At 35.4% G+C, this 24,192-nt stretch overlaps 1 protein-coding gene across 2 annotated transcripts in view; it reads left to right on the top strand.

The window, feature by feature from the left end:
• htr4 (5-hydroxytryptamine receptor 4) overlaps nt 1-24,192 on the top strand; it is a 121,121-nt gene that overhangs the window by 47,151 nt on the left and 49,778 nt on the right. For both annotated transcript variants that reach the window (XM_058796984.1, XM_058796985.1), the window contains exons 4-6: nt 2,313-2,513; nt 16,123-16,276; nt 20,738-21,294. In XM_058796984.1, the coding sequence (XP_058652967.1) occupies nt 2,313-2,513; nt 16,123-16,276; nt 20,738-21,294 (912 nt within the window). The remainder of the gene's footprint in view (nt 1-2,312; nt 2,514-16,122; nt 16,277-20,737; nt 21,295-24,192) is intronic.

Here is a 24,192-nt window from a genome sequence, read left to right as displayed (position 1 = left end):
CCAGACATTTTGAAGACATTATGTTAAGTGTCCTCTTAATTTTTTCCATATTTGATCTCCAGTGATCTATTGTCAAGGAGTATATACATTTTCTGTTTTAATGAAAAAAAAAATATATATATATATATATATATATATATATATATATATATATATATATATATATATTTTTTTTTTTTTTTTTTTGTAATATTAAAATGGTGTTTAATGATTAAGCTTTAAGATTAAAACATATTTATCATCAATGATAATATTGTAATTGTTATTTTAACTATGTGCAAGCTGGCGTTATCGAGTATGTTACTCAATTTGAAAAAAAAAATGCATTTAAAAAGACCCTAAATTCAAGTTATGGAAGCAAAAAAATATCCCTGTATGGGTTTATGTTTTTATATTTATAAGGTATAATATAGTTTAGTAATATCACACAAGCAAGAGTGCCATTTTCCAAAATATCAGTGTATGAGCGTGATATCGAATGTGATATTGATTTTATACAGCAGTTCAACAAACAAGAAGTTTATACTGAGTGAGTTACATTACTGTCAAAACTGTCTGTTTTTTTCTGTTTCGCCAACAAAAATAGTTCCAATCAAATCCAGAGCAGAACATTTGTGCATCTCAGAGCAACACTTCAGTGTTTCGTTCCTGAATGAATCGGTATTTGAACAAATCATTTGAGTGATTCAGTGATTCATTCATAAAGACAGTCCATTGCTTTGCTGCGTCCCAATGTGCCTACTTATACTACGCCCTTAAAGTACACCCTACGCCCTCTTTTGCTTAAAGAAAAAGTACACACTTTTGAGTGTGTAGTAGAAGAGTAGGCAAGCTTTGGGACATACTATCACTGTTGATTATTAGTAACTCAAGCCTCTTTTTGTAAACCTCTCTACCTAATGGTCGATCGCGTGCATCCGCCACATTTGTAGTTTTTTTTTAATGCATTTTATTTGTGTTTGTAGTTCTGGACCGAATCCTTCGCCAAAGCGCAATGGATTATGGGCAATTTTAGCCATTAGAGTGTGCACGGATCCACACTTCAAAAATCAACCTGAAATAGTAGACAATCCGGGGACTTTTGGCATACTCTTTTCAACATACTATGCTTTGGGACACACTAATCTCACATACTATTTAGGATGGATAGTATGAACTCATGAGTCCAATGAGTCAGCCATTTTGAATGAATGAATCAGTGAATCGCTCATTATAGCAGGTGCTGCGTCCCAATTCGCATACTATCCGTCCTAAATAGTATTCGAAAATAGAATTAGTATGTCCCAAATCATAGTATGTTAAAAAACGTATGCCAAAGATTCCTACTTCCGGTCTACTACTTCCGGTTAGAATTCGAAGTGCAGATTGATGCACACTCTAACGGCTAATATTGCCCACAACACATTGCGCGATGGACGAGGATTCGATTAGAACTACAAACATGCATAAAAAGTGTTAAAAACTACAAACATGGCGGATATGCGCAACCGACGGACAGGTAGATAAAGGGATTTGACGGATAAATAATCAGTGTCTAACCTGATGAAAAAAATATTTATTTAATGTTATCCACGTTATATTTCATCTGCAGCAACACTGTGAACTTTTATAATGATACGTTTGGTCATTAACTTTGAAATGCATCATTATGCAAACACATGAGCAGAGTTCTCGGCATGAAAGACCCGCGATGTGCTTCTTTATTTCTCTCCAATACAGTAGGAAATCAAATTAAACGCAATGTGGATTATGTTAACTGTGACAAGATGATTGACAGGGCAGTTTAAACAGTTACAGGATGCACGTAACTAAGCAACAGAGCGTCCGTTAAAGACGCAGCTATGACGAAGTAGTATGTCCCAAAGCTTGCCTACTATTCTGCTACATACTCAAAAGTATGTACTTTTTCTTCACAAAAAGAGTACATAATTTTAGGGCATAGTACAAGTAGGCGAATTGGGACGCAGCAAAAGTCTTTCCGCCACCTACTGGTGGTTTTAGTGTCATATTTATTTATCCATGACAGGCTTTATCCAAAAACACACTCTGTAATATAATGTTTAATCATCGTTATTAAAAAAAATAAAAATAAAAAAACACATCCCTAATATCCACTGAAACAAATAGTTTTTTTCCCCCAGTTTTGTTAATGGAAACCATTAGTCAGTTCCCATTTTAATTGAGGAATCATACTGTGTTGTTTTTACACTTTTTTTCTGATGTGATGTGTACCTAAGTTATAGAATGACTTTTTTTTCAGCTGAATTCATTGAAAAGAAGAAATGAACATATGCTTTTTGTTTCTACCGCAGGAAAATCAAAACCAACTACTTCATCGTCTCGCTGGCATTTGCTGACCTGCTGGTGTCAGTGCTGGTGATGCCGTTTGGTGCCATAGAACTGATCCATCAGAACTGGATCTATGGAGAGACCTTCTGCCTGGTCCGCACCTCTCTGGACGTGCTGCTGACCACTGCCTCCATCCTACACCTGTGCTGCATCTCCCTTGACAGGTAAAAACAAACACCCTTTCATTACTGGACTCTCCTGAGGCGTCTTGGTTGCGTATGAATCAAGTGCTATTAATTGAAATTCCATGAATGTATAGACTTGACACATGACTGCGGATGCTGTTGTCATGGCAGCCGTAAATTGTTTTGCCACAGAGGACGAGCACTTGAGAGTTTAGTTCTGCGGACTGTGTAGGGATGCTGTTTCCATGGCGATCTATGTGTGGCCACACAAAGTCCCTTGCCAAGTAAATCGTCCAGCAACACTGTGATTACGAACCTAATAAACTCTTAGACAAGCAACAGGCAAACGGTTAAAAATATGTGAAATGTAAAAGACTGAGAAACATCTTGTTGCTGGACAACTTAGAATTTGTAAATATAAGGGTTTTCAGACTAGAGGAGCACTAAGAGATGCTAATGGGTCCAGAGAACATTTGAGACTGAGAAAAAACAAGTCTTTTTTTAGGCACTGAGTGTTTAGGAAGCATTTTTTGTTATAATCAACGTTGACAGTGCTGTGCATTTTTGTGGAAACTGTCATTTGTTTTTTCAGGATACTTTGATTAATAGAGAGTTTAAAAGAATATCATTTATTTGAAATACAAACCTTGTCGTTTCTGATCAATTTAATGGATTTTTGCTGAGTACAGGTATTAATTTTATATTGTATAATATATATATAATTTTCTTTTAATTTATTTATTTTTTGCTGTAGTTTGTTATATTATTTATGGTTGTACATTAATTTAGTTGGAGATTAATCACATTTATTTTATTCTATTAAAAGGTCTAGTTTTTAAAATAGTTTTAAAAATGTATACACGTGACATTACTCATGTAGTATACAGACAAAAAATGCCAGTCTAATTGAAAGTAAATGTTAAAAATATGTTTAATGTTATAATAAATTACAATTTTAATTAGTTTTGACATTAGTACAGTTACAAAATTTGTATATGATAAAGCTTTATGAATTAATCATTTGAATTAAAATTATACACAATAAAAATATTATATAAAAAGTATCAACATGTCTTAAGTTATAGAAACATGTCTAAACATTTGTTTAAAAAATATATATATATTATATATATATATATATATATATATATATATAATTTTTATTTTATTTTATTTATTTTTTTTGTATACATGAAAATATATACTTTATTTAGGAACATTGTCCCCTACAAGGGATCAGTATATTTGATTGAAAATTAAATTAAATTGAAATTAAAAATCTCAGTTGTAGCAGATGTTTTTATGCAAAGAAACTTCCCTGAAAATCCTTTGGAGCAGCCAGAGGTTAAGTGCTTCACTCAAGGGCACAGTGGTGACAATATTGATAATCAATTCTTATGTTCAGTTTTGCATATGTTTATGACTGACAATGCATAAAGGATGTAGGTTTCATGAACGATTGTTGCTCCTTGTGAAACGTTAAGGTTGTTTGTTAAAGTGTCTGTAATTCCATCCGCTTGGCTCGTGCTTGTTGCTTTTAAAGAATTACTGTAATAACCGCAATAGCAAACAACAAAGAAATACAGAAACCCCAAGAGGAACCGTTTTTATTAAACCTGCCATGTTTTTCTCAGTCTGAGCTTATCTTTTTTCTGCGTGCAACTTTAATGGATAATTCATCTAAACTCCAAGAATGGGCATTCAACTGTAATCCATTGCATGCTTTGACATTCTATTTAGTTTCTGGCCTCATTCCCGTCGGAAGCAAACACTCCATCGTGAATAATAAAAGGAGAAAATAAGAGGTACTCAAACGCGGTTTAGTGTCTCAAGCGTCTTGTGTGACACTGGCACATTGTAAAGCTACTCCACTTAGCAGTTCAATAAAGCACTAAGCCTTAGTTTGCATGAACCACCCTTTCAGCTCTGGCCCTTTACCCCAGAGTGATGCATTAGACATCAGCGCTGATATTCAGGATGAGCTTTGAGTGCTCATCTGTTTCCCTGGTTTACGTCACTCGGCCCCTGAAGTCACACGGGCCGCCTTCCAGTGCTTCGCTTGTTAAAGGGGGCATGAGGGCACAGCGAGAGGAGGGGACTCATAATATTTGGTTTGCTCTTTCTTCGTTTGACGTGTACCTCTCTCTCCCTCTCTCTCTGTTCTTTACTCTGGCCTGTTTCCACTGACTTGAGTCAAATAATGATGTAACAATCTACGTTGCTACATAGCCTGCCTACAAACAAACATACAGTATTGCAGTCTGTACTTACTAGTCTTAGCTTCTGTTTCTTCTAGTAGCTGTCTTAAGGCATCATGAGCTGCAGTTGATGCAATGGTCATGATGTAAAAGTATTTAAAGGGACAGTTCTCCCAAAAATTAAAATTCAGTCATTTACTCACACTCAAGTTGTTCCAAACCTGTATGATTTTTGTTTTTCCATTGAGCACAAAAGATGATATTTTGAAGAATGTTGGTAACTGAACAGTTGACGGTAGCCATTGACTTCTATAGTATGGAAAATAAATAATAATATGGAAGTCAACAGCTACTGCCAACAGTCTTTAAAATATCTTCTATCATGTTCAACAGAAGTAACTCACACAAATTTGGAACATCTTGAGTGCGAGTAAATGCCAGAATTTTCATTTTTGGTTGAACTATCCCATTAAATATAAATCAAATAAATCATAGCAATCAATTTTCATATAAGATTCCTTGAGAAAAAGAAGAACACTTTAGCAGTTTTTTTAAAGAGTGCTTGCTACAGAAATAATACACTGTAAAGGAACATGCATGTACAGGTATGTTTTGGGCACTTATTTGCATGTGCAATTAAATGAAAATCTATAGTAGTTTAAATTTATAATGAATGCAGTTATTCCACATACTTACATTTATGTATTTAGCAGGCACTTTTATCCAAAGCGACTTACAGTGCATTCAGGCTATACATTTTTTTTATCAGCATGTGTGTTCCCTGGGAATTAAACCCACAACCGTTTGTACTGCTAACGCAATGCTCTACCACTGAGCCACAGGAACTTCATCATAAAACTAAACTAAATTCAATCAAATTGGCTGTGCAAGTTACTACAACTGAAATCATACTGACTTAAAAATGTACACTTGACTTTAAAATTTAGTTGAACTTAAAAAATGAAGTTGAAATTGGTTAAATTAATTTGATGAGTTGAAGTAAGGAAAAACATAGGTTGACATGACTTTAGAGTGCATTTTTGACCCAGTAGAGTACAGCTCATATGTAAATTTATATTTATGTTGCATGGTTTATTTATGTTGAAATATGCTACTGAATGTACAGACAAGAATTTATGGTAAACCAAAATATACTTTCATGTCGTTTCTTCTGAACATTGTGTATCATGTATTTTTACAAATATTTGTTGTCTGTAATGATGAAGCTGCAATTTAGTACTTCAGTGTAATACTGAATAACACACTACAATTAAAATGATAATCAATTATAAACAAAATTATTTAAAATGCACTGGACTTTTTAATATAACATTATTACAGTGTACTTTTATTAATTGTAATCATATTAATATTATATTATCTGCTTGTACAGTTTTTAAGATCTGAAGTACAATTCAATACAATTAAGTGCACTTCTTTTTCACAAGGGATATTTCAGTATAAAATAATTTTATTTTAGACAGACAACTGGAGCATCATATAATGTGACGTGCAGAAATGTGGGGGATTGTATGTAGTCGACTTCCAAGTCAGAGCTCCTGAATGCAACACTTCCAGATCGGGCAAAAGGAGAAACTTAGCAGAAAGTCCAAGCTGCTCTCTTCCCTATACTGAAAATAGAGATGACCAGGGTTTGTCAAGCTCTGAAAGCAGTCCAAAAACACATCAAAGTAAATTGTGCAGTATATTCTTAGTCATATGAAGTCATTTGTGTGAAGTTAATTTCCAAAAAAAGTTTGTTTTTTGAAACATTTTTATTAAATTGATTTTATTTTCTACAGAAGAAAGTCTTTTAAAAAAGAAAATTATTTTATACCTTATTAAACCCATTAATAGCCTTGATTTGTTAATAGCAATGTGGCAGATGCTTTTACGTGATTGTATGGGGGCTGTAAAAATAAACAATCATTTTATATGCTACTCTGTTCATTATCTCCATGTTTCTGTTCATCTTGTCTTTCCTGTTACTATTTATCGCATCTTGCATTCACGCTCCACCTGGCATCTACTCCCGTGCCGCGTGTGATTTTTCTAAGAACAGTAATGTTTTCCTGAGTGTGAAGGAATGAAGAGGATCCAGTCGACTCGGCTACAGGCGGCACTTATTACAATCATGAATCTCGTGCGAGGGAAATGGCGCCCATTCCAGCTATTTCACAAGTCATTTGCCCTTCTGAGTTTTGACAATGAGGCTGGCCGGGTGTCCTTCAGGCACTCACTTAGCACATACAGCAATAATAGCCATGTCATCTCAATTTAGACTGTGTGAAATGCGCTCCGCCTTGTTCTTAAAAGCTGTTTTCTCCCATGTAATTCTTCTTCAGCCTTCGGGTTAGTAGCAGTCTCTTCTCATTTCTCACACAAACCTCACGCGCCGAGCAGCATGTGTTTAGAGTCTGCGATACGTGTCTTCAGATGATTTGCAGTCTCACTGTTGATTTTAATGCTTAATTTAGTGCTCTCCGTTATGCCTCCACTCATCTGACTCATTCCAGTTGAATACTAATTGTAGGTGCTCGTTAGCTGTATTATTTGTGCGTCACGAGCTGCCACTTACATATGTTTTAGAAACTTCCTTAGTTCTTCTTGATAATTGCTGTGTGTATCAGCAGGTGAGAAATTCATTGTAGTCTTCTGGGTGACTTGTGCAATATACACGATAAGCAAGGTCATATACTTTATGATGTTATAAATAGGTGCAGAGAATACAGCATGCACAAAGCTGTCCCGAAGGTTTTGCACTTAAATTGTGCTTACATCAGAGTAAGCCATGCGGAAAATGACACACACTGGAGTCATAGCACAAAACACAATGTCAGCCTGCCACAATGGCAAAAATCATTGTTCTCATTATCATTATCTTTGGCTTGTGGCATAAAGTTACCTGAGAAACAGAACTGCAACTGATATTAAAAACTGCAAAACAGCAGCTGATATTAAAGAGATATTTCATGCAAAATCTATCTTCTTTTATATATAAATATCTTCTGATGACAATATTTTCATTTTTGTTCCCAGAATGCATGTTCAATATTGTATGTCTTGTTATTCAAAGGTTTTAATTGCTTTTTCAATTCATTTTTCATTTGCAAGGATAATACATCGCTGTGTGCTTTAAATGATTGCACAATGTCAAAGGTGTAGGTTTGATTTTGGCATTCGTGCGGACATAACAGCAGACAACAGACAGATTTGATTGAAATTACTGCTAGAGACAGTTTGGGTATTGGGGACATGTCATAGCATCTCTGCTAAATTTTACGCCTTTGAAAATCATAACAAGCAATGTCTGACATTAGAAACTATCCAGACAGCAACATAGTTTTGGCCCAGATCCAGCCCACATCTGGCCCGTGTGAAATCCATGCGGGCCAGATGTGGGCTGGATCTGGGCCGACACTGCTTGCTGTCTGGGTATAGACTAGTTCTCTCCTTAAATATGAAGAGGTCAAACAACAGATTAATGGACACATTCCAGCCAATCAGAATCAAGAATTTAGACCAACCATGGTATAATCTATTTTGACATGTCTAGTTAGACATTTGTTAATGAATCATGGCAACCGAATCTTTCTAAAATCTTGTCAGTAGTTAACATTGTAATTAATGTTAACCAATAGCTAAATATTGTAGCTATTTAGGCACACAATGTGTTAAACATGTCTGCATTGCTTGGCGGCTATCTGGCTTGTTTTCGCTGATTGAAATCAATGACTACATTTACATGGACATCAGTAATCTAATTATTTACCTTAATCTAAATAAGAAATTATGATTAAGGTGTTTACATGAGTTTCTTTTAGAATATTCCTTTCATGTTCCCGTTTTACATGTTATAGTGCATAGATCGATTAATGGCACACATCATTACATCCCCACGCGACGCCATCCGACGTCTCCTCCAGAATTTCACATATAAACATAGAAGTTTGTCTTCGTTATGATGCCATATACAGTTTGGGTGTTTCATTTTTCATTTTACGAAAGCTTCTAGTGCAGTTAATAATTTTAGAGAGTTTTTAGATTTCCAGGATGTAGCCATCTGATAATAAAGGCTTTTTCATTTACAAGAGTGCCATAGTCATTCTGAAGTTTTCTTTGATGGATTGTGATAAACCCTAGACCAGAGAGCACCTGGACCCCGAGACGCACACTCTACAATTGGTGCATATGTGCAAACAGACGACAAAGTTGTTGAAACCATGCTCTTTCATTTGCCGTCAAACTCTTGACCATTGCCATGTGTGTATCCTGTCGCAAAATGCGGCGAAAAGTCCTACACAACGGTAATAATGTGATTAAGATGTGTACATGTCTATACTGCATGACTTTAGCCAGATTAAGGTAATCAAAAATCTCTGTTTACATGATAGATTCCTAATCAGAGTGTTGTCTTAATCGTGTTAAAAATCGGAATATTGTTGTCCATGTAAACGTACTGATTGTTGAAATGCAACTGAAATGCAGTTGTCGAGTTTTGGAATGTCTGAGAAGTGTCATAATCTGGTGACTGTCAGTATTGGTTTGCATAAATCTTGCATAATAACAGCCCAGGTAATGAGCTGCCAATTATGTTATGCAATAAAGGTTACAGCAATAAATTATATTTATAGTTTTGACAATGAACCATCACTATTGGGATGCGTCTTGAGGCTGAACTTGACCTTCAGCCCTCCTTATCCTGGTCCAAAAGCCTCTTTTAAAGTTTTTGCCAGTAATTTAATCCTCCACAATCGACTGCATCGAGGTCTCTAGAATCAATACATGAATCAACCAATTCAAAACTCGCCAAAAAAAGGAAATCTTGCTAAACATGTAGTTTCACTTGTAAATGTCACTGTTACAGAATTAAAATGGGTTGCGAATACATTTTTATGTTGACATTGAATACATTTGCAACAAGTCGTAGTTGCAATGCCTTTTCATTTATTTTTACTCAAAAACAACGCAAAAGTATTTGGAAAATAAGATTCATTTCAGTGTAAAAGTATGGTTCTGTAGTAGTGTAGTATGTACTGACAACATTCCAGTAAGCAGACAAAATCCTCTGCAGCTTCCATCACAGAGCATGTGACCTGGAAAAAAAATGACTGCAAGTTGTAAATTGATCTAGGAGCTTTTACTGTCACGACTATTTGCAGACTTCAGCAGTATGGAAGAAAGAGACCCAGATGGCACTACAGAAATGAAATGTGGAGTGCTGCACCTGATCAGTCTCCACACAGAGAACAAAAGAGCAACAGGGGAGCCGTCAGGAAGTCTTTCAGCGGCTGTTACGAAATGCCGTAGACTGCTGCGCAGTGGGACTGCAGTGTTATTCCTCATTAGGCTGATGCATTCCTGTAAGGTCGTAATCATTTAAATACATATGCACCCTTTAGTATGTGTCATTTTTATTGGCAAAACAGCATGAGTGTGATACGTTCCCCTTGTATCTCAGCTTCCGTTTTTAGTACGAAGAACTTTGCACTTTTCTGTCCTAAACTTTATATGACAACAATAAAGATTGTGTGTTTTCCATACTTGTTTTACTGCCAGCAAGAATGATCTTTTTCAATCTGTATGGACGTCACATGGGCTTTCTGTCCAGACTACTAGCTCTCTAGAACTACTTAGACAGCCTAGAGCCTTTGTATGAGTAATTTATAAAACCCACTAAAAATAGGCGCACTTATCTCACTTCTCTTCTGCATTCATATTCCTCCATTTATGAATGAAGCTTGAATCTTGAAAGAGCCACAGAGAGGGAAACGGTCAGCAGAGGCATGAGGCTGTGAAAGCAGTGATATAGGTGGCTCTAGCTTCTAGTCATTAGAAGTGGCTGTCTGTCCGTTCAGCCCAGACGTTTGCTTTTCATTTGGCTGGAGGTTAATTTCTCCACATCACACGCTTGTCCGATGCCACCCAAGCTTGGAATTGGATTTTCACGCAGACTTTCACGATGCTATTTCCCTCATGGGCCTGGACCCTCAGGGAAACCCGTTTGCATGACTGATCGTTCATACATGCTTCAGGAGTTGTGCAAAAACTCACTGCAGATTGTGGATTCTGATCACAGGTCTGATTTTGAACTTTCTGATCAAATATAAAACCAGTGGGCACCATATGGACAGTGCTTCAGTGCTTCTTGAAATTCAGTGTGTGTTTTCAGAGGAAAGCCATGCGGTGGCCTGATGGGACTTGCTGCTATAGACAGGTGATCGATAATTCATCGTGTCATGTTTTTTTATTTTTTTATTGAGGTACTTATCTACTTCTCAGGTGTGCTGAGTTTGTGTTGATTGTTTATTGAGGTACCTAAAATTTTGAACTCTATGATTACATACTATCACATATATGACCAGTGAGCCGTTTGACATCGCTAACATTTATATTTATTGCTTAATGCAAGACTTTTGGGCTTTTTGGCTTTACTTAACAATAACATGCTGTTTCAGGCTCCTGAAATGAAAACATTCAGAATACACTTTTAAGTATTTATTTTATTGTACTTTATCTCTTTGTGTCTGTAGATTACATCTCCATTTCACTTGTACTTACACATACCAGACTTTGCAGTTTTATTCCTATGTATATTCTGAAGGCTTTTACTGAGATTTTTTTATAGAAAGTTTTTTTTATCATTTGCCTGATTTTATACATTGTTTTATCACTGTAAAAAGTGATAAGTTGACTTAACTTAAAAAAATTGAGGAAACTGTTGCCTTAAAATTATTAAGTAAAAAAAAAAGTAAAAAAAAAAAAAAAAGTTAAGTGAACTTGACAATTCACTTAATTATTATTTTTTTTTTATTATTATTTAAAATTAAACTTAAAACTTAAAATTAATAATTTTAAGGCAACGGTTTCCTCAATTTTTTTAAGTTAAGTCAACTTATCACTTTAAATTTTGGTTGTGCACAGGTTTGTTTGCTAATAGCAATTTTTCATTTTTTTATTATTTTATTTGACTTTTATTAATATCAATATTTTTTTTAATCTAGGGAATGCATAGGTTTCATTCAAGTAAAGGGTATAAAAATAGATCATTTTGTTTTGTATGGCTCAATATTGTAATGTGATTAATAATGTCATTTTTGTAATTAATTAATTGTCTGACGCTGGATTTTTTTCGTCTGGTAAAACAAAATAAAATTAAATTAAATAAAAACTCCAATCCAAAATTGCCTTTGACTCTTTTGAAATCAGCAAATGAAACAATAATTTTATGCCTGGCTTTATCTAGTGTTCAGATTAATGTATGCAAATGTGTGTAAATTATTTAATTATATAATGCATCATTTGCATATTCAAACATAACATTTCACAAAACTTGTAATACAAAATTTGTTTGCTATTCTTAACATAATCAATCAGCCAAACCAAGCCTCACTTCCATGATCCCACCCCACTCATCACAATGATAATTATATACAACTTGCTTCCATTAACAGCACATTCATTCAGATCTTTATAGTTAAGTGCAAGTTTGCAACAGCACACTGGCATGCTAACATAATTCTCTAAAAGACTCACAACACCCTTGCATGTAAATAGTCAAACAACGTGCAGTATATGTAATATTTAAGTTTTGCTAGCCATCTTCAACCTAACCACATCTACTCTTCACCAGAACGGTAACACTACAAAACCAACATAACAGAAACCTATGTAAATCCTGACATAACACAACATTTAAGTACTAACGTGTGTGTCTCTATGTTAATCTTGTGCAAAAACAAACAAAATAACACTTAATTTCTACATTTTCCTTGTTGTCTGATGCAAAGCATGCTGGAAACTAGAAAACACAATCATTTTAATTTCACCTCACTACAATGACATTTTGAGTTTACAGAATTTATTTCAATTAAGTGTAATGAACTTTCATTATTATTTGAGTGAAATTAACTTGTTCGGTTTTACAGTGTGGAGAAGTATGGTATCTGTTTTTTTTTTTTTCTCTCAACAAATTTACCCAAGGTGTTTTGTTGTATTGGTACATTTTATCACATGTTTGAATCTTACTGTGTAGTTGATCATTTCATTTATTAAAATAAAGGTTGTTCGTCCCTCGCCTCGGGCACCGTGTGAGTCAGAGCCGATACTGTTCATTGGAAGTGTAATGTTGTCTCAAGTCTGCCTGCTTTTTTTCCACTGCAATTGCTTTCATCCCTTTAGATAGCGCTTACAGGTGCCACGGTGAGAAATCAATATGCTGGTTGAGCACGTACACAGAAGTGTCTCTGTGACATCCATCTTTGACAGGGCTGTGGTTGGCATAAGCAGCAATAGACCATGGCTGACAGTCAGCCCAAGAATTGCAAATCTTCCAGCAAGAATTCTTCACAGCAGACTGGATGTAGGTGTGAAAGGCCGAGCGGTGGTAATTTGTTTATCACTCGCTAATATCAGCCAGAGATGCGCATTAAAATATAAGGGCCAAATCCCTGAGGACATCTTGCGCATGTGATGATTTTAATGAGCATCTTGCATATTGTTCTTTATGCACTAAAGCAATTGCTGTAATTGTGTCACCTCATTTTAATTATGTTTCGTTTTATTAACACTGGCTGAAGTAAATGCAGCCAGAACAATGAGAGAACATTAAGCCCATTATGCTTATGTGTAGCCTTAGTTATGCTGTCCCAATTCAGCTGTTTAGAGAAATGGGAATACTCTAAGAGAGTGCATGACTTTTACTGTGGGCGAAATTGATCCAATTCAAAAGAGGCACTATGTAATTAAATGAAACAAAAGCAGGTGTGTACAACCTTCAAAGTCAGACATCTTGGGTAAAGTTGCAGAACAATAAAAACAAAGTGAACTGCACTACTGTTCAAAACTTTGTGGTTGCAATTTATTTATTTTTTTAAATGAATAATTTTATTCAGCAAAGAATGCATTAAAATGATCAAAACTGACAGTAAAGACATTTTTAATGATACAAAAGATTCCTAATTCAATGAAACACTGTTCTTATAAATGTTCTATTCATTAACAAATCCTGAAAGAAATTATCATGATTTCTACAAAAATATTAAGCAGCTGTTTTCAAAATTAATAATAACCAGAAATGCTTCTTGAGCAGCAAATCAGCAAATTAGAATGATTTCTGAAAGATCATGTGGCACTGGAGTCTGGAGTAATGATGCTGAAAATTCAGCTTTGATCACAGGAATAAATTACATTTTAACATATATTCAAATAGAAAAATAGTTATTTTAAATTGTACTAATATTTCACAATATTACTGTTGTTACTGTATTTGTGATTAAATAAATGCAGCGTTGGTTAACATAAGAGACTTCTTTCAAAAAACATAAAAAAATCTTATTGACCCCAAACTTTTGAACAGTAAAACATAGATCCTTAAAACTTATTTAACTGACCCAACTGTAAAAAATGACCAAATGTGCAATTCGGAAAGAGTCCAGTGCTGGATTGCAGCACAGAGCCGTCTGACACAAGCTGGGAATGATTTAAGACTGTGAGTAATGCTTGCTCAGTGCTTCTGACCCGCTAACAAACACTTCCTCTCGCTGCTGCAAATCTCCTAAGCCCTAACCTTTCCAGATTTGTTACAGAAGAATGATATGTGAGTCCCATTCAAACGCCCCCATGTAAAGAGTCAATAAATTGCATCAGGACGTTATTTGGGGACCTAACGTAGGCAGTTTAGTGGAGTTATGTTGTCAATTAGACACAACAGATGACTCAGAACACCTGTTGTGTTTCCAGCAAGGTGAAATTTGTCATTTTTGCACCACCAAATTGAATTATAAAAACAGGATTCCAGAATTTGGACATGCATTGATGCCTCAAAGCCCAGTAAAACCCAAACTCTGACCTGTAGGGGCAGAGGCCATACTAATGCATGGGGGTAGAGCATGTTGTATCTCTAAACATGCTGTGGTGAACACATGGTTGGGTTAGCAGACTCTATGGCCAGAAGCGTGCTTGTAAACAGGAACCTCGATACACACAGACTGAAGCTTTGACACATCTGGGTTAAAGAGAGAGAAAAAGAGAGACCTGTCCCATTTAGTAGAAGGGATTGTGAGTAAAGTCTGTCCTCTGTGGCGTTTTCCCTCAGTCTTTGAGATAGCAGACCTCTCCAAACACACATCCTTGACAGCCACAAGGCACAAAATGTTCATCCGAGGCTCAGCTCGCGACGTGCAGTAGATGGCAAAGTGTGAGGCTTCGAACGTGATGGGAAGTGAAGGGCGAAAGGTTGTGTAAGGGGTAAAGACCTTTCGGGGCATGCTCCTTAAATCTTCAGTTCTTCAACAAGTCAGAGACTGTTTCTATCAAGCAAAAATAGTTTAACTTTTGAATTTTTTTAGTTTAGTAGTTGGTAAGTATTTATAGCAGTACCCTTATACCCTTTATAGCAGGGCTTTTGTTGTGCAGTTACTTTTTTATGCACTTTTATGACACTTTGAGTCACCAAGTTACATATATATGTGCAGGTCAAGGATTACTTCACCTTTTAAATCTTTATTTTTCCTCTCTCAAACTGAGAGTAGTCTTTGTTAACTGAGAAACATTTATTTGACAGTCACAAGTTTTTTTTTTCTTAACCCTATTTATGGTTTTCTACAGAGACTAGTCAACCTATGGTATAAATGGTAATAAAGCTGTGTGATTTTTTTAATTTTTTAATAAATAATATTCCTAGTCATAGACTATACAGCATACACTATTATTTAGAAGTGTACGTTCAGTACAATTTTTTTTTTTAAATAAATTGATGCTTTTATTGATGCATTGGATGCATTAAGGATGCATTGAATTGATCAAAAGTTTCAGTAAAGACATTTATAATTAATTTATAAAGATTTAGATTTCAAATAAATTCTGTACAGGTGCTGGTGTGATACCAGGACTATGTGGTAGCTCAGAATGCTATAGTTAAAGGTATGCTGTATGCAATTTGTCTGACTATATATATATATATATATATATATATATATATATATATACCATATGTTTGCAAATAATTAGGGAACATGCTAAGTTCACATACTCGTTTCTCTGAAAATCAGTGCTACAGTCAGTTATCCTACACTGAAATGTGTGTTCTGTGTCAGAATGTCTGTTTTTGTTTTGGTCTGTGTGACTCTGCCCACTGCTAGTTTACCCAGTAGTATTTCAACACTCCGGGTTGCCAATTGGTGGAAAACACAGTGTATTGCTGCCATGGAAGCCGGCAAAAAACCTAAACCTAAAAACCCGCCATCCATCTAAAAATCTCTATGACCAGAGGAATATTAAAACATGGATAAATCAACTCATTAATTTACAGTGTAAGGCTTGTTGCCTTCCATTGTAAGTTGCAGTGGTTCCTGTTCCGTGTTCTCAATCTGGCAATCAATTTTGTATGTACTATATGGCTGGAGAAATGAAGAGTATTCAATATGCTGTTTCTTTACCTTTCCTTCCAGGTACTATGCCATCTGTTGCCAGCCGCTGGTTTACAGGAATAAGATGACACCGCTGAGAGTGGCTCTAATGATCGGAGGATGCTGGATAATCCCAACCGTTATTTCCTTTCTACCCATAATGCAAGGCTGGAACAGTATTGGAATAAATGATTTGGTGAGTCACATCCATCAAATGGTCGCCTGTTTGTGCTGATAAGGTTTGCGAAGGCAGTCTGACTTTGATTCTTGTAATAATGATGTTTCTTTGAATTCTCTCACCTTGCAATCAGGGCGAGCGTAGATTATTAAAATGCCCTATAAAATGTGCAGGGAGTGATTATGAGGGAAACTTGTGACGCATGCAAAGTCTTTTTCAGGCATCTTCTCCGCTTTCTATGCATTTTACAAAAGGCAATTATGCATCCATGCATAGAAGCCAAGCCACTGTGCATGTTTCTAAGCAATTGCAGTATGTAAAGACCAGCTTTGAGGGGTGGGATGGATGATTGAGGAGAAAATTAAATGCCACAGTCTCAGGTAGGGAACTTAATCCATTTCTTCCCAGTAAACAAGCAAAAATGGCCCTGGGTGAAGACTGATGCACCATAATTAAGTCACGCTGGAGAAAGGAAATGTTTTTCTCTATGGTTTCCTCGAGCTTGTTGTAAATGTAATGTTTCACCATTTCTGTTTTCAGTCTTTGGTAACTGACCAGATGTATCTAATACATCTGATACATACAGCTTTTCCAAATGGGGTTTTGTGAGTTGATGAAAAGCTAATAATTAAACTGAGCACAAAGTTAAAATAAATAGATGCAGCTACACAATGTGTATGCACCTCAATGTGGCTTGAATAATAGTAAACGCTGCTTCTCACAAACTCGTTTAACATGCATTTTGGGAACACATTGTATACACTATGTTCACTTTATTTATTCGTTTGCACCGTTTTCATCCTTTTACAGAATTTAACCAGTAGCTATTCCACTAAAATAACAACATGAAGATTTAAAGGGATAGTTCACCCAAAAATAAAAATTCTGTCATCGTTTACTCACCCTCAAGTAGTTCCAAACCTGTATGAATGTCTTTGTTCTTTATTAAATTTATTAAATGTTGTTCTTTAAACATTTGAAAATTGAGAATTTAAGACATAATAATAGTATTGTAATTTGCAGTGTAAAATAAAACAATTATTACGCCTGTAATTATCAAATACTAATTTTTTATTTTACAGAGCAATTGTGATAAAAGCGCCATAAAAGGGGAAAATTCAGTGGAATTATTTACTAACAATGCGCACATTAAAGAACACTGACACAGCCAGATCATTTCCATAATGACCAGCGCAATCTACCAAGAGCAGCACAAATTACTGCCTGCTTTAAAAAGTGCTTTTTTTTGGCCGTTAAATAATGGCGCAAATACCAGCAATTTGATGAGTGCAAACGTTAGTAAATTGCGTTGCATGATTCATTTTAACACTCTCCTCCCATAAATTTTGCGTCTGAAAGGTTAACTCCTACAAATTCATATCCAATAACTGTGTCCACGTCTTTTCAGCGCTAATTCTTTACTATGCGTCTTTATTAAATCCTGCCAGTACTATTACATGTAACAGCATTCCTTAATTTAATTACAAAAAAGTAACTGTAATCAGTTACAGTTACTGAGAAAAAGATGTGTAATTAAATTAGTTACTTGTTAAAATATTAATGAATACAAAGGGTGTTACATTTGAATATTTTCATGCACACACACACGCAAACACACAATTTTAGTTGATTTCTTTCCCAAATTGCATTGACTGCTCTAAAATAAATTAATACACAAATTTTTTAGGAGTTAGGACACAGAATAGGACACATGATTATTTGATAACTGTTTTATTTCCTTTCTGGATTTATGTACATGCTTGATTTTTTAAGATTAACTGTTTCTTTCCAAGGTGTTGTTAGATACCAGTGTTTCCTGTCGTAGCTATACAAAGAATTTAAACTATATCTTCAAGTGATGAAGGATTTGGAAAGTCTGACAGAACTCAGTTTTAAGTATTACTGTAAAGTTAACCCTGCCTGCTTTAAATTTTTGAAAATGATTCTCAGTTGAAAACATTTGTTAGAAATTTAGAAAAGTAATGAAGTAATTGAAATCATTTCACAACATTACATTTTAAATAAGGTAACTTCTGTAACCTATTACATTTCCAAAGTAACCATTCCAACACTACTACTACTGCTAATACGAACTATGATATATGTGCAGCCCTATATATAAATAATTTAAAAATATAAACAATCAAAATAAAACCCCTGCTAAAACCAATTAAGTATTTTATCTTTACCTTTCAGGCCATACTTCAAGTAAATATTTTACATCTAAGGGATTCAATAAAGCTTGGGAAGCCTTGCGCTAATATATCTAAAGAAATAATTGAGACTTGAAGTGGTTTTCTCTGTCTAAGTTTGTAGCTTCCTTCAAACTGAAATTTCAAGAAGAAAAAACATATGAAAGAATCAATTAGTGTTCTATTTGAAGTAAATAGTTGGCAAGATGAATTAGTATATTCAAAGTAAATAGTTGGCATTCTGCCGTCTGGAGTCTCTTGTGTTGGTTCACAGGCATTACATTAATGGCTACCTATACTTCACATTTTCACAGATGTGAATGAGTCAAGCTTCCCGTTCCGCCAAAAGCTCTTCTCAAAGGAACTAATTAGCGGTTTGATATTGAATATCAATGATAGCATGGGCCAAAGTCCAGCTTAGTAAAAAAAGCCTTATACTGATGTGAAATATGTTTGCAGTTCATGAGTTTTTTATTATGGATAGCGTTGGTGTTGGGTTTAGAGCTTGGAGGGCTCAGCGTTATGATTTGAGGGTGTTGGGAAGAGCAGACAGGAGAGAGATGCAGATGAACAGTGATTAATAGCTCTCATCATGACACTTCCCTCTGTGAATCAAATCAGTACTCAATCAAAAAAAAAAAAAAAAAAGTGTGTATGTGTTTAATTTATGATTCTCACTGTTCTAGATCAGATAAAAATATATCTGTGTTAATTTCTAAACACTTACAATGACTAGCCATTTAGTCTTAGCTATTGTTCATGTTAATTGTGGGGTTAACCACTGTTTTTCTAATGTATGTCACTATTTGCACATTAATTAAATACAATAACATTTCTAATTGGAACATAGTTTGATATGATAACAACAGTCTGAAATTGTTTTCTGTGGTTTTTAATTGGCTTATAGCCAAAGGTCACACAATATGTGAAGCATGCTCTTTATATAAAGATGTTTATATTTAAGATGTGCAAGTTTGGGGTCAGTAGATTTTATTTTTATGTTTTTGAAAGTCTCTCGTGCTCACTAAAGCTGCATTTATTTTGATGAAAAATACAGCAAAAAAAGTAATATTGTGAAATATTATTGCAGTTTAAAATAACTGTTTGCTATTGTAATATATTTTAAACTATATCTACACTAGAGAACGTCATGCATCAGAGGCTGAATTTAATTCTAGGGGAGTGTAATTAATTTACTAGTTACTTAATGCACTTAATATAGTGCCCTACGTCACAGGATTTGAACGTCAAGCATTTTTTATTAATATGAAGTGTTGAGAGTCCCTAAATAGTGTATTTTGGGAGCAAGACATTTACAGACTCATGCCCTCTAGCTGAGGTCTCTTCCATACCTGAAGGTGCTCGTGTTTGACCAGATGAAGTATTGTAAGTAGTCACCTCTGCTCTTAAAACGTCTCCTCAAATGACTGTTCCCTGAAGCCAAAGTTGAATATTAATGAACGGACACAGAGGGAGAAGCTGCTGAGCACTGAAAGTCACCTTTATTTATATAACGCTTCATACAATTTGAAAACACCTTATTTTCAGTTCACTTTAGACATTCTACTAACTATAAGTAACTTTCTCAACTACATGTCAATTAGCAGTCGTTAGAGTATTAGTAGACTGTATGCTTAATGTCTGCTAACACTTTATTTTGATGCTCCATCAACAGACATTTCACTGACTATAAGTAACTTTGCAAGTGCATATCAACTTATTCTACTAACAGTCTAATAATACTCTAATGAGGGTTAGTTGACACGTAGTTACTTATAGCAAAGTTACTTATTGTTAGAATATCTAAAGTGGACTATCAGAATAAAGTGTAACTTAAAATACAGATTGTTTCAAAGCAGCTTCACAATAATAAACTGAAAAAAAAATGAATCGATGTGAAACAAATTCTGCTGTAAATCAGCTTTAAAAAAGACACGCAATTCAGCTCAAAATATGTTCTTCACGTGGTTCTTTGACAAACTGTTCACTGAAAGGTGCTTTGGAGAACCAAAAATAAGAATGCATTTTCTTTATTGGCATCTATGGTTCCATGAAGAGCCTTTAACATCAATGGAACCTTTCAATTGCACAAAAGGTTCTTTATAGTAGATAAAAGTTCTAAAGATTTTAGAACCAAGGGGAAAAATGATTATTTTGGTTCAAAAAACCAAAAAAGGTTCCTCAATTGCATTGCTGAGAAAACCCTCTTTTGGAATCTTTATTTTTAAGAGTCTACATTCTTTAGTATGTGTGTAATCTGAATGTGTCAACATCCCCCTCTTGACAGATAGAGAAGCGGAAGTTTTCTGGCAACTCCACGGTGTGTGTGTTTATGGTGAACAAGCCATATGCGCTGACCTGCTCGGTCGTGGCCTTCTACGTACCACTGATCCTGATGGTGCTGGCGTACCAGCGCATCTACATCACGGCACGGGCACACGCTCGACAGATCAACATGCTGCAGCGGGCCGGAGGAGCGGGGAACGCGGACAGCGCAGACCACCAACGCAACCACCGCATGCGCACCGAGACCAAGGCGGCCAAGACTCTGTGCATCATCATGGGCTGCTTCTGCCTGTGCTGGGCCCCTTTCTTCATTACGAACGTGGTGGACCCCTTCATAGACTACAGTGTTCCTGAGCAGCTGTGGGCAGCCTGCCTCTGGCTGGGCTACATCAACTCCATGCTCAACCCCATCCTCTACGCCTTCCTCAACAAGTCCTTTCGTCGTGCCTTCCTCATCATTCTCTGCTGCGGACACAAGCGCTACCGCCGACCTTCCATCTTGGGCCCTGGAACGAACTGCACGGCCACGCAGATCAACGGCTCGACACACGTCCTGAAGTAAGTGAGACTTTAGCATTATATTTACTAATGTGGTTCTGATGGAATTGCATTTGAAACGAGAACAGATTGTGGTCAGAAACAGTAACGTTGCTGTCCACCAGTGTTAATCTCATCAACAAAATCAACCCAGGCTCATTGAAAATATGTGACCCTGGACAACAAAACGAGTCATAGGGGTCAATGTTTTTGAAATTGAGATTTAATAAATAAGCTTTCCATTGATGTGAGGTTTGTTAGGATAGGACAATATTTGGCTGAAATACAACTATTTGAAAATCTGGAATCTGAGGGTGCGATAAAATCAAAATATTGAGAAAATCGCCTTTAAAGTTTTCCAGATGAAGTTCTTAGCAATGCATATTACTAATCAAAAATTAAGTTTTGATATATTTACGGTAATAAATTTCATGGAACATGATATTTACTTAATATCCTACTGATTTTTGGCATAAAAGAAAAATGGATAATTTTGACCCATACAATGTATTTTTGGCTATTGCTACAAATATACCCCGTGCTACTTATGACTGGTTTTGTGGTCCAGGGTCACATATGTGCTTGTGGCGGCGTTTCTGCAACACCAGTATTACGTACCTCAAAGTGAGAGTGGCGCTAAAACGTGCATTCAGTACATGACCGTGGCCATGTTTTTATTACGCTGATACAGGCACATATTGCAGTGTTTTTATTATGTTGTTTTAGGTACGCATTCCAGCGGTTCATAATTCAAATGTCCAGGGAGAGTCACTAAAAGATTAATGCTCTATCGTGTAGGAAAATAACACACCCCCTACACCAATCCCAACACTAAACTTACCCAAAAGTACTAACAAAAGCAAAAGTTTGAGCTGTTTTGTCGAACTCTAGTTTCACAGTTTTTATACCGGAGTGCTTCTGCTCACAAATTCAACGGCGTATCACGTGAGCTACCGGACAAACCTTAGAAAACATGATGCTGTATATGTGTTGCTAATGTTCAAAAGTATCAGTTTTTAAATCTCACAGCATATTAAAATAGTTTTGAAGTCATAGCATAATATTGTGCAAAATAAGGCTGTCTTAATCAAAACTCTGGCCCTTTCATACTTTGTGTGAAAAGGAATAAATGTTATTGGAGTTTTACTGCCTCTAGTGTTCATTTCAACTGGAAACTGGAGCGATTCGTACATACAGTACGGTATAGGAACATTTTTGAGTTTGTTGGGTTGAGGCACGTATTTCAAATGAGCCTGGGTAGAGCAAAATACAGATGAAAAAGTTCGTCAAAATTAAATAACTTTTTTTGTCCATAAATTTAGAGTAAAATTTGTTAAAATGAATAAATATAACGTGACGACATATTGACTTAAATTAGTCTGCATAAATCTGTTTTGTAAATCTTATATTGTTTAATCACAATGTCTTAACTTAATCGATTCAAATTTTTGAATCGTTTAGTCCACTTAAATCTCGCCCACAATCCACTGCATGCTTGCAATCATTTTTTTAGTTTAATGCCCACAATTCAAAACTCCAATCAACAAACTCATGCATAAGTGTTCATCCTACATTTTTTTCTTTTTCAATAATCCATTACACTTGGATGTACATCACAATAAGGAAGAAAAGATCTGCTGCTACTTCTGTTTCATTGCGACTTGGATAATTTAATGGATATTTTCCTGAAAACAAAAAAAATCCTGGTATCATAATCAATCTTTAATTTAGGCTGCTTTCACACTAGCACTTTTGGTGTGTATCTGTGTTTGTTTAGATGATGTGAATGCTGTTTTCTTCTGATGATGCAAATATACTGTGGTTTGGACCTGAACAAAAAAAAGTTGCCTAGTGGGAGCAGGGAGAGCAATCAAACTCGAACCTAGTATGAAAGCACGCTTAAAGGTGTTCACTTTCAGTAACGTAGAAAACTTCTAGATTGATTCATTCTCATATACTAACGCTTTTGGTTGTTTGCTTGTCGTATTGACTTGTATATGATGTTTGGTGGTCATTTGTACAAGTTCTTGGAGCAACGGGCAGCAAAGCATAAGTCCATGTCTTGTTTCGTACACCTTTTACATTCACTGTCAGGTGTAATTTTCTTCCTTTGTACTACTTCATCTGACCTTTCTAGATTGCTCACCTCCTTGACCTAACAGCATTTACTCAGAAAAGAGCACACCATGAACATCTGTATGTTATGTGTCACATGGGAACATGAAACCAAACTTTTTCACTTAGACTACAAGTCTGCTAGAACTCTTAAAACTCTTTTGCTCCCCATCTGCTTTATTTTTAAACTCTTCTCAGAAACATCTTGACAGTGAAAGTTTATTGTTTCACTAAAACAGACTAAAACAGTTTTTCTGTCCTACAAGATTGTGGTGTAAAGATTGTCCAAAAGTGTTGTTCGTCCATGTACTATCATAATATTCATTATTATTATTATTATTATAAAAGGGTCCATTTATATATATGTATGTATATATATATATATATATATATGTCTTTGAAGCCAAAAATTTTATTTTATGTCCATTTTCCACTCTCTCACTGAACCTAGAATTAAGCAAGCCCTTTTTAAAGGAAAATAAAATTTGCTGAAAAATGTCTCACCCTCAGGCCATCCAAGATGTAGATGAGTTTGTTTCTTCATGGGAACAGATTTGGAGAAATGTAGCATTACATCACTTGCTCACCAATGGATCCTCTGCAGTGAATGGGTGCCGTCAGAATGAGAGTCAATAATCCACACCACACAGTAAAAAAAAAAAAATAAATAAAAATTGAGCCAACTTAAAAGTTGAAGGCAACCAGCTTCAGCAGATTTTTGAGTTTTCTCAACTTCTTGTTTTAAGTTCATACAACAAAAAGTTTTCTAAATTTCCTAAAAAAATAAGTTGAGAAAACTCAAAT

Source organism: Onychostoma macrolepis, chromosome 14, assembly GCF_012432095.1.
Source record: "Onychostoma macrolepis isolate SWU-2019 chromosome 14, ASM1243209v1, whole genome shotgun sequence".
In the NCBI taxonomy this organism is placed as follows: Eukaryota; Metazoa; Chordata; class Actinopteri; order Cypriniformes; family Cyprinidae; genus Onychostoma; species Onychostoma macrolepis.
This window is presented reverse-complemented; position numbering and strand designations above follow the sequence as displayed.